At 22.7% G+C, this 12511-nt stretch overlaps 2 protein-coding genes across 2 annotated transcripts; both read left to right on the forward strand. All coding sequences in view use genetic code 6, as the record gives it.

Moving 5' to 3' along the window:
* Positions 1-679: 679 nt before the first annotated feature.
* Positions 680-4542, forward strand: TTHERM_00245360 (transmembrane protein, putative; the record flags this gene model as incomplete). Its single annotated transcript, XM_001023765.3, has 16 exons — positions 680-884; positions 945-1013; positions 1085-1172; positions 1230-1349; positions 1420-1711; positions 1769-2071; positions 2124-2198; positions 2260-2398; positions 2456-2628; positions 2681-2799; positions 2859-3002; positions 3056-3344; positions 3395-3756; positions 3818-4169; positions 4229-4336; positions 4390-4542. 16 exons carry the CDS (start codon positions 680-682, stop codon positions 4540-4542), a joined length of 2991 nt encoding a protein of 996 aa, XP_001023765.2.
* A 582-nt stretch (positions 4543-5124) lies between these two features.
* TTHERM_00245370 (cyclic nucleotide-binding domain protein) lies at positions 5125-10816 on the forward strand (the record flags this gene model as incomplete). Its single annotated transcript, XM_001023766.2, has 7 exons — positions 5125-5882; positions 6793-7306; positions 7508-7890; positions 8144-8451; positions 8781-8844; positions 8897-9947; positions 10001-10816. 7 exons carry the CDS (start codon positions 5125-5127, stop codon positions 10814-10816), a joined length of 3894 nt encoding a protein of 1297 aa, XP_001023766.2.
* Positions 10817-12511: the final 1695 nt, after the last annotated feature.

Raw genomic sequence — 12511 nt, forward strand, 5'->3', positions numbered from 1 at the left:
TTTAAATCAAAATTAAAATGGATTTTCAGATAAATATTCTTATTTTAAAAAAACTATATTTTTATTTATAAATAATAATTTAAAAATCATACTTACGTCTATTTAATTATGTATTATTATTCATTATAGGATGTATAAAATGAATCTAATAATATTTTTTATTTTCTTTTAGATTTATTCAAATGTGAATTTCAGTAGATTTCTTTGATTAAATGAAATATTAACATTTATTCTCATCACATTTTTTTCAATCATAAATTAAACCTTTAATAAACTAGATTGAAATAAGTCTAAATTTATTAATTTAAAAAGAAAAAGTAGATTTTGTTAATTTAACAAAAGTTGAATAAGTTTTACATTTATAATGAGAAAATAAGTAAAACGAAAAGTAAAATTATTTTTTATTTTTGAATATAAAAAAGTAATAGTATGTATTTAATAAAAATAAATTAAAGCAGGATAATCAAAACGAAGAAAATTTAAACATATGTGGAAGGATATGCATGCTTAATTAATTAACTAACTATTAATTCAAAACAAAAAAGGAATTATTTATATGAATATGTATCTAAATGAGTTAATTTTGATATAAAATTTAAATAAAATCAATAATTAAATATATTTAGAAAAATTAACACTAGATAAACAGATCGATTGAATTTATCTTCGTGAAAATAGAATGAGGCAAAAAAAGGCTTAAATCTTAGCTGTTTTAGTTATCGCCTTGGCAATAACTTAAATTGAAGCTAAATATGCCCATAATGTTGGTGTAACTGATTGGACTAGTAAAAATATAGGTGTTATTAGCTAAGCAATTATAGATAGATCATCTATTTACTTCCTTGGCAAATCTGGATTGTTTGGACATATGAGCAGAGAAACAGGTTTGAATAATTAGTTAAGTCAATACATAAATTTAATTTACATTAATAAAAACTTTATAGGTTAAATACAAGTTAGTCATGGTATTGATGATGAAAGAATTATCTCCTGGAAGAGTTAAGATGAAGAATGTAAAATAAATTATTAAAAATTGTATTTAAAAAATGGCGTAGCAACTTCATTTAATTTTACCTATCAAAAGATAATGAAAAGATTTTAGTTTAAGATAAGTCTGGTATTTTCGCATATAATGTTGTTAAATCTAAATTCGATTAAATCAATGTAGAAAAGTAAGTTATTCAAAATATTTAGTCTCTATGACATATTTATTTGATTCCTTTATAAAGCAACATAGCAAAGATGCTTGATCATTCTTTTATTAGTCAATCAACTTTATTGGTACTTACACAAAAAGAGCTTATGCTTGTCTCCAAATCAAGTGCTGAAACACTTTTGTAGGCCTCTGAGTAATAATTTTTAATATAAATTCTTCTTTCATTTAAAAAACTAAACTGATTTTATTTTTTAATTATGTAGAAATTAAGCTTTTATTAAGTTAATCAAATCCTCTTAAAATCACTATGTTTTAATCCTAAGTAACAACAACAAGCAAGTTTGTGTTCAAACTATTTTAAAGGATGACCTCCTTAACAAAAAAATATCAATGCTCTCAAATGAAAAGCAGAAGTGTTGGGAATAATCTTCTGAAGATTTGAAGCCATAAGATCTTGAAAATATTTTAATCAGCGCTAATTATGTTATTTTCAAATCTTAAGCTTACTATTTCAAAGCTAGCAAATTCATTTCAATTCCAGAATTGCAAAAGGAAGTAAATAATAGTTTTTTTGAGTTTGTTTCTTAAGTTTAATAAATTTAATTTTTTAAGGATAAAATTCATTTAGATTACAAGACAGGAGTCTTTGTTATTACAAGAGATAATTAAGCAAGTTTTTATGTTTTAGAAGAGGATTCATTCTATTTAATCTACAAGTTCGATGAATAGGGACTCTTCACTTTTTCATTCGATCATCAAATAGCTAACAAGAAAACTTTTACTTTTATGGCTTACATGCAAAACAACAATTCATGCAAGTTACTCCAAATAAATTTAGAAAATCCAAAGATGTAAAAGCAAGCTGTTTTGATAACTGAATTCAACAACAAAGTCGCTGAATCACAACCTTCTAAAGTAAAATTAAACATAAAATTTCATATAAAATTAAATTATCTTTTATGAATAGTTTTGGTTGAAATCTAAGGATGGACAAGAATTGTTAGTTTAAAATAAAGACTTAAGAACTTATTACTTAGTTTTAGTAAATAATTCAAATTGTTAACAATTATAATTAAATAAATAAATTAATTTAAAAAAAACAGTCAAGCGTTTAACCTGAAGTACCAGGAAGTGGAGAAAAGTGGTTCAGAGAAGATGGATTGGCTCTTTTAGATGGTCTAATTATGATCGATTACAATTAGGTTGAAAATAAAAAAGTTAATTCTTATTACGAATCACTTGGTAAAATTAAAAATTATTTTATTTCAAATTAATAATATTTTTGTTTTAATTTACTAGATAAGAATGGAGTTAACAATCCTATCTTTTTAATTCCTAATTTATTGAAGAGATTTACTTCAGAAATATAAAGTGCTATTACTTATTTCAAATAGAACTCTTCTTCTATCTTGAATTTCTTCTAAAAGCTTATCAATGTAAGAAGTATTTAGGATATAAGTGCCTTAAACAAGGTAAGATTTTGAAAATTTCAAGTAAAAAAATTATTTAACAATTTTAAAACAGCTTATCACTTCAGATGATGAGTATGATGTCACATATGGACTTAAGAAAGTAGTTATAGCTGTTAATAAGAACAGGACTATATATTCTATTGATTCTAAGACTGGAGAAGTTATCTGGAAGTAATACTATACATTATTGAATCAAAAACATTAAATTAATTATTATTATTATTATTTAGGACATCCTTCATTGCCAAATATGTCACTCCCGACTATAACTTCCATGGATTCTTTTAGATTGAAAATAGAAACGGTGATACTATTTCTGAATAGACTTGCTTTATTTACCACTCCCCAGTCACAACTAAGCTTTTCATTTTTACGTAAATTAAATATTTTATTCAAACAAATGCTTACATTTTATGTTTACAAATAGCGCTGATCCCTTAACTGGAAACTTAAACTACGTTGGTAGACATTTAATGAAGTAAGTAAAGAACATTTTCAAGATTCACATCAACACTCCTAAAGTATAACAAGCAATAGCTATCATTGATTAAGATTTTAATATTTATGGATATCCTTCAGAAGTTGCCAACCCTTTAGCTGAAGATGCTCATGATAACATCTTTTACTTACATGATAAAGAAACTAATATCATCAATGGATTCAAATATAATAAGGGAAAATTCTTCAAGATTTGGAATTATTCTCTCTCATCTAAAGTAAATAATTAATAAATGATAAATTCTAAAATAAATTTAAACTTTAAAAGGAATAATTGGTTGATATCCAAAGCTCTAACAAAGAATAAAATCATCCAAAAATTGCATTGTTTGATGATACTAAAGTCATTCTCAAGCATATTGATTACAGTAATATTGCCATATTGACAAAGAAAGAATCATCAGATTCAGTTAATGGAAACGGAATTTTAACTTTGACAATCCTCAACTGCAAAACTGGACGTTAAATTTACAGCTAATACGAAAAAAGTGTTAATTTGAAATACCCTATTAATTTAATTTACGATGAAAACGGTGTTTTTGTCAGCTATTACAACCCTGTTTACTCTATCTTCCAAATTTGGACTGTCGAACTCTTCTCTAAAAAGATGGAAAATAACTTCGTCTCTATGTAAGAAAATGTTTATTTCAAATAAAATGAATAATTTTTTATTTTAATAATTGAACTAAAGGTTACAAAATTATTACTTTTCAGAAAGTGGAGCTAAGTATGAAGATTTTAACTATTTGAATGAAAATATGGACATCATAGCCCTTGAATAAAAATATGGCTATAGTTTAGGTATCAAGAAGATGGCTGTGGTAACTACTAAGTTAAGCTTAACAAAGCGTAATTTAATGATTATCACTCCCAATAATCAAATTCATTCATTGGATCGTGACATCCTTTCAACACGTAGAGCAGTTAAATTACCCAAAGATAATCAGTTGCAAAATGCTTTCTCATTTGAAAGTACTACTTTACCTCCTTACAATTATATGGTCCCAATTGATAGATTGAGTATCATATCTTATCATGCAAATGTAAACATAATTTAAGTCAATGAACTTTAATTAAATTTATTTAAATCTAAAATCAACAGTTAAATGATATCAAAGAAATATATTTCTCTGGCTCTAATTTAGAATCCACAATTCTCTTCGTAGCCTATGGCAACGACGTCTTTATGAGTTCAATTGCTCCAGATAGAGTAAAAATTCAATTTCATTTAAAATAATATTCATTAAAATAAATAATTAAAAGACATACGATATGATCAATGAAGATTTCAACTACATTTTGGTTACCCTTTCAATAATTATTTGTTTTGTGGGTGTTTTCATTGCTAAAAAATATGCATCCTAATCCAATCTCCACAGATTGTTTGAAAACAAGGAAATAGTAACACCTATGTGAAGAAAATTTTATTTAAAAATATAAAGACATAAATATTTCTATTTATTTACTCATTACATGATTTTATGTAATTATTAAGCAAGGAAGCTTTAACATTTTTTTTATAAAATGAATTGCAATTTATTTTAAAAAATTATTTATTTATCTGAATAAAAGTTATTTATATTATTAATAATTAATTAAAAATTTCATTTTATAAATTAACCTTTTGTTTATTTAATTGTTTAGTAGCTATTACAATAGTTATTCTATTACTACAATTTAATTTGATACAAAATAGCTCTAACTTTTACTTTAAAATTTGTGCTTACAATAACCTCTTTAACCTAACAAATATACTAAAATAAAAGAAAAGAATAATAAATAGTTAATCGATTGATTGATATATTATTTGTCTTTCTATCATAAACAATTTTTTCTATATAAAGACTAAGAGTAATTAATATATTTATTTAACTACATTCTTCTTTTTATTGCAAAACTTCAAACAAAATTTACAAAAGTAGATTTCAGTAATTGAAAAGTAGAACAAATTAATTAAATATAATATTTTTAACAATTTTTTTTGTTTAGATTATGAAAATGAACTAGTTAAGCTTTTTAAATGATAAAGAATACCAATATGCTTTCCGTAAAGAAGTAGAAAGTCTTAATGGTTCAAATATAAATATGATTTAAAATGAGTTTACTGAAGTAGGTAAAGGAATGAAATATAAAATGGAAAAATAAGTTATTGATAATGAATTTTGTAAAATATGCTTCAAAAGAGATTCCTTGGTCGTTTCAGATAATTCTCTATATGAAAAACATTAATTTGGTGATTAATTCAAACAAGATAAAAGTTAAATTAGACCTTAAGATGCAAGCGCTTTAAGTTCACAAAATATTGAGAGAATGAATAACCAAAGTAACACAGTATACATAAATGATAATTTATAATTGAGAGAAGTAGAAGCATCTAACTAAATTGAATTAATGAATAATACTTTTTCTTTATTGAAGAAACCATTCAATGATAAATTAGACAACAAATAAAATGAAAATATATTTCACCATGCTTATAATAAACAAGACTAAGAAACAACTATTAGGCCAAAAAATATATCAGATTAAATTAGCTAAAACTCACCTCTTTTAAAAAAATAATAAAGCAAAAAAATGCATTAATAAATAAGCAATCATACAGCTCTTAATGAATCAAGCAATCGCTATTAGAATCCAAATACTCTTCAATGCCCTGATTCTTCGATAATTCAAAAAATTAATTTTGAAAACATTGAGGGTTAAGATAGACATAATAGCGAGCAGGGTTAATAAAAAAAGAAAGTCCCAACTTTTCAGTAAATAACTTAATATTTCTCAAAATTGTTTAAAAAGATTAGTATTAAGAACATATATTAATTTAATATAAAATAATAAATCAAATTTTTTTTTAATAAAATAATTAATCATTTCTTTTGTTTATTAAAGCTCAATTTAAAATGAATTTATTTTTAAAAATGTTAACAATTTTTTAAATTTTCTAACTCTGTATTAACACTCCCTCACACAAAAAAACATTTTTTTAATTGGCTAAATTCTTTAAGAATGAATTTATTTAATTTTTAAGAAATTCTATTTATATCGATAAAAATATTAATTTAATCTTTTCTTTATATAATATTGATCATAAATATGAAAAATATGCATATTTTTTTCAGATATAATTTATCTTTGATTTTTAAGAATAAATTTATTTAATGGGCTGATTATATTTTGCAAATATACTAATCTATCTAATTAATTTACAATACCCTTTTTTAGATATATTGTTAAAATTTATCAATTTTTAAAAATGATATTTTAGTAACATTAAAAAAATTTTTTTATAAATAATTTGCTTAGTTGCAATACTCAAAATCTAACAAAAAATTAATTGCTTTATATAGAAATTTAATCTCTAGTTTTCTTTTTAAATAATAAAAAATGTATTGATTAAGTCTAAAAATTAATGATTTGATGACAATAAACAAATCAACTTCAATTATATTCAATACATTTTTATTTAAAATAAATAAATTTTATAGATTTAAAAGTGAATTTTTCCCCCTAATAATTAATTAAATGAATTATTGATGGATTGAGTTTATACATTTTCTATAGAGTTAAATGAATTTTTATTAAATTAATTTAACTATTGATACTTAATGAATTAATTTAATTTTTAAAATGAGTATTATTATTTAATAATAATTTTATTTATTTTTAAAGAAAAAGTAATGGCAAGATTAAAAAGAATTTTAAATCTGAAAATTTTGTTCGAATGAAATCAGAAATGTTCAAACTGTTTACCTTCATTAAACCAAAGATAAAAAAATTTTTGTTTAATAGGACTATGCTAGGTAGGACTAAATAACTAACTCCCTAAGTTCGTTAACACATAAATGATTATTCAGACTTCACCACTGAAATAGATAAGAGAAATGTTGCTCTTTCTTTTTTGCTTTATTTATTAAATCTATTAGAAATTTTATGCTATAAGCTCAGATTGAATAAAATACCTCTTTTTGACCCAGAAAATATTTTTAAAATTATATTTAACACAATTATTGTCACCTACAATTGGTTTTATATAATTCTTGTTTCTTTGCAAATTTTTTTTGGCGCATACAGCTAATATGACTCTATCTTTACTTACATAGCTGAAGTAGCTTGGATATCTGAAATGTTTGTTTAGATGAATACTGCATGCTACTACAAAAATCAATTTACTAATGACAGAAAAGTAATTATGAAAATATATTTGCAGGAATATTTCTTTTTTGAAGTTATTCCGTTGATATTTTAGTAAAAGACTTCAAGCAATAAATATGTCTATTTTTTACTTAGATTACCATTGCTTTTGAAGTTAAAAGGAATGATGATTATTGTAAAAAAACTAGAATTTTATATATTATTGTCCATTAAGAAACATTATTTACTTCAGCTCTTTAACCTTATAGTTGAAACTCTTCTATTGGGTCATCTTATAGCTTGTATTTGGAACTCAGTTGCTGAGTTTCAAATTGCTGTTTTAGATGTTTAAAATACTTGGAAACAGAACAATAGGATAGATACTACTCATTGGTATAATGTGTATATTGAGTGTATGTACTATGCATTTGCTACTATGATGACAGTTGGAACAAGCCCGACCACAATTATGGAAAAGTCTTTCACAGCCTTATTTATGCTAGTTTGTTCAATGCAATTAGCCTTTATCATCAGTACTATAGACTAAATTTTAAGTGAAATCAATAAATCCTAGAAAGAATATAAGGGAGACTTGAATGTCTTGAATCAATATATGAGAAGAAAAAAGATAGATTTGTAAAAAATTATTTTTATACTTAATCTTCAAAAAAATAAAATTCTCATTTTCATAATTTTCTAAATTTTTTAAATCTTTAAAATTATTTCTCAAATTTATTAATTTTTTTATTGAATCAATTAAGATAAATTGCTTTTTTGTTTAAAATATATAATAAACAATTAAAATTTTGTTTATCTAATTAGATATTTATTTATTTAACTAAAAAATTATTGGTTTATATTTTATTCATTTTAAAATAACAAATAAAAGGAGTTTACAAAGGAGAGTGAATCTACATCTCAAAAAATAATATTAGTAATAAAGTAGGGATAAAATTTTAATAGAGAAAAAGGCGCTCTCTAAGCTCAGCATGTATATGCAAAATGAATTAATTGTGCAATCAAATAAGAAAATTTTAAAAGAGTTTTCTTTTTTCTATAATCTCTTCACAGAGGGCACTCTTTCTAAAATTTATACAATAATGGAGGAAGTTGTTTATGCACCTTTTCAAATTATTTATGGATAAAAATCATATGAAGATGAATCAAAAAGTATTTACTTTATTTTGAAGGGGTCCAGTAAATATTTTAAATTTAAAATATATTTCAAATTATTCGTTTTAAATCAAACAAGGATAAAGATTCCCATTCATTTTTTTTATTATTTTTATTAATTTTCGTTAAAACAAAAAAAAAATTAGCAAGAGAATAAAAGCATAAATTATCATTTAAAAATAACCTTAATTCACTGTGAACAAGGTTATATTAGAATAATTTTTGCAATTTTGGATAAAAATTATATTGATTATTATTTTTGAATTATTTAAAAATTTATTTTACTTTCATTTTTTTTAATAATTCTTATATTATTTTTTTAATTATTAATCAAACGAATAAAAATGAAATAGTTTCTTTGTTTGTTGAGAGTAATGGATATGATAATTAAAAGAAACTGATCTTCTTAGATACTTTGTAAGATTTTTTTTTAAATATAGTCTTATTGATTGGAAATTTTATTGATTAGGTAAGGAAAATAAAAGGCTTTTATGAGCTCAGAATTTTAAAAAGGAAATAAGAAAAAATTAATAACTCTTAAGTAAGGATAGTGCTTTGGGATTTATGGTTTTTTCACTGGAGTAGAGAGATTCGTTAATGCCTACAGCAATAACTTTTCAACAATTATTAAAATAGATAGGAAAAAAATGATTGAAATTCTAAAAGAAAATCAGAGAGATTATGAAAAATTTATGGAAATAAAAGATAAAATATATTTTGATTAGAATTACAAAGATTTGAATTTAGAATGTTTTGTATGTAAAAGCACAGAACACTTATTTGACAAATGTGATAGAACTCATTTTCATAAACAGAATCCAATAATTTTCTACAGATTTAACTATAGCACTGCACAAAAAAGAAAATTCTAATAAAGAAAATCTATAAAAAAAAAAAATATAATGCTGTCTATACCACTTCATTCAGAAAAAATACAGAAATTAAGAGAAGAATATAGCTTGCAAGATGATGAAGATGATGACGAAGACTACGATGAAGAAATGAACTAGTATTATACTTATGAAGAAGATGATGATGACGAGGATTTAGATTTAGAAAATGATCCAAATTCTATTTAGCAAGACAATTTCTCCATACAGCAGCATCTTTAGAATGAAGATTCGGAACTTTATGCAAAACATAATCCTGTTTCCCCTACATCTAACATTCATTCAAATATGTAATGTAATTTTCATTCAAATATGAATTAGAGTAACTTGGATTAATAAGATGAGGATAACCAATAAGAAAAAAATAAAGCTTAATCAGATATTGATGATGTTTTAGATAAAGAAATGAAAAACGAAAGATAAATTTCTAACTCATCCTCATAGGATTTATAATCAATCAGCCGCTCCGAAGAAAGAAATTTTGATTAGGATCAGTTGGAACCTAAAAGTAAAAAATCTTTGCACTATTTAAACAAAAAAGATAAATCTGAAATTTAAGATTTAGCAGAAAAAGTTAAATCTTAAGAAAGTGCTATTCTAGTTACAAAAGTGAGATCAAGTTTGAGAAATGTAAAATAATTCAAAATCATTTTTGTAAATTTATTTTTTCATTTTACATGAAGGATTGTTCATAAATCGATCAAGAAGACACATCGTAGTAGATTGGATAAAAGAAAGTTGTAAAAATAAAAAATCCCCCTTAATCAAAAAGACGGTAATCTGTGTAAAGGACTTTACAATCACTTGATAAGTATGCAGAGTAATAAATTGATGAGCTGTCAAATGTAGCTTAAATTTAAACAATTACAACATTTGCATAAAATCCAAAGATACCGATAAATAATGAGATGGAACCTTAGACGACATAGTCGAGGAGATAGTCTATTTAATAGAGTTTATAATAAAAAATTAAATATGAAAAATCCTAAACTAAAACAATTAAAAGAGCTAGCGTTAGATATAACAATAACAGAGTTTCTATTGTCAGAAATGCTACTTTAAGTAATGCATAAAACTAGTAAATACTTTTTAAGAAAATAGGATCTCACTTTTCAGCTGTCGCTTAAATGCCAGGAGACGAAGTGCCCTTTTATTGGAAGATGGATAACCTTAAAGATTATGTAGCTTACTATCCTGAATATAATAGCAATTTTGTCATTAAAAGAGTACAGATGTTCTAGTCTTCATAGATTAGAAAAAAATTAAGGTTGTAAAAAAAGCTAGCACACTCATTATAAACAGCAAACTTAACTAGACTGAAATCAAATTAATTTTCTCCAAGAAGATAAGGCTAGGCCATATTGCAGTAAAATTAATCTAGTTAAATTCATCATTAATAATCTTAGTAGCACTCTTAAATTATTTAAAATCAGTAAATCCCTTCTACATTGCAATAAAAAACCTTAACTCGAGCTTCCTAATTTGAAAGTGAAATTTGAAATCATTTTTATAATTTATGTAAATAAATAAAAAAAATATGCTATTTTTACATTAACACTAAATTCTTTTGTAAAATTTATAAAATTAAAGTTTCTAATTATAATTTAAATATTTATATACATAAAATTATCATTCAGAAATTAAATAAATAATACATAAATATATTCATAAAACTGAAAAAAATTATGGTTTAATAACATATTTTTTTTTTTGAAAAATACAATTGAAAAATAGTTAACCACAGATTTAAATAATAAAAAGAAAATAATAGAGCATACACCATAATTCCAATAATCAGTTAACATAAGGACTTAATAAATTAATGAGCATAATTATTATTCATAAGACCATATTTGATAAAAAAAATTTTTTTTTATCAACTGGCCTTAATTAATGAGAATGCATGGTATATTTTATATATTCTTATTGTTATAATATATTATTTATTTTAAATATATTTTATGGAATTCAGTTCAATTAATGCTTTCTTAAATAATCTAAGATTAATTCACATAGTTGAAAGCGTTCCATAAAGTTATTTTTATCTCTTTATTGTTCATAGGTTAGTCAGTATAGTTTATTGCATTTTATTGTGTTATGCATTTATATTACTCACACATAATAATATATAAATTAAAAAAAAAAAAAAGCTGAAAATCAGGTTTAATTCAATTAATTGATATTTGATTAAGCTTATTTCTGATTTAAAAAATTTAAATTAATAATTAAAAAACAGTTTGAATTTTAATTTGAAGACTTTTTCAAAATATTTTGATCAAAAAACTAAATTAATTTAAAGACTTTACGTTTAAAGTAATAAATATGAACAAAAAAGGTTTATTTTAAGATTCTATTTAGTTGCTCAAAACATTATTTATTTTCGAAGATGTAGGAATTAAATTGAAGTATAAAAATTTAGTTTTTCGAATTATATTTTAGCCATTAAAATAGTTCGATTTGTTTATATAAACTTATTAATAAAAAAATAAAAGTATAAAATGTAATATTCAAAACAAATTTAATGAATCTAAATTAAATTATGAAATAATGAAATGAAAATAATAGTTTTTATTTGGGTTTAAAAATACTGAACTAATGATAATCAAACATGTATTATTATTAACATTTATATAGATATAGCGTCTTAAAGATAAAATATGTTCGATTCTAGTTAATATATCACAAAAAGTTTAGAAGATTATTGTTAGAAACATAAATTATGTTTATAATCATAAAGTTTTAAATATTATCGATTTAATAAAATTTTTTAAAAAATAATTAATTGATCGTTCAGTACTATTTTAAAAGATATTTAAGATATAAATTGGATTGGTTATATAAATTGTGAAGATACTATTTTTTAGCTGAACTAGTACTGGACAAATTAAATAAAATTTATATATATTTTTTTAATTAAATGATATTTTATAGTAAGAAGAAAAATAATTAATTAGTTTTAATAATACTTTGTTTGATTGTTCGATTTCAAGTAAAGTTAATTAAAATAAAATGTATTTTTAAATGTACTTTACCTTTTTGAGATAGAAATCATGAATTCATTTAGATTCCTTTGTGCTTACAAGAATATTTTGATTACTGCGTATTATTTTGAATTTTTTAAAGATTTTAACTATTTACGATTTAATTTTTTATGGCTAATAATTTAGTAACTACAACTACTATATATAACTAGC

The sequence above is a fragment of the Tetrahymena thermophila genome (assembly GCF_000189635.1).
Source record: "Tetrahymena thermophila SB210 genomic scaffold scf_8254406, whole genome shotgun sequence".
In the NCBI taxonomy this organism is placed as follows: domain Eukaryota; phylum Ciliophora; class Oligohymenophorea; order Hymenostomatida; family Tetrahymenidae; genus Tetrahymena; species Tetrahymena thermophila.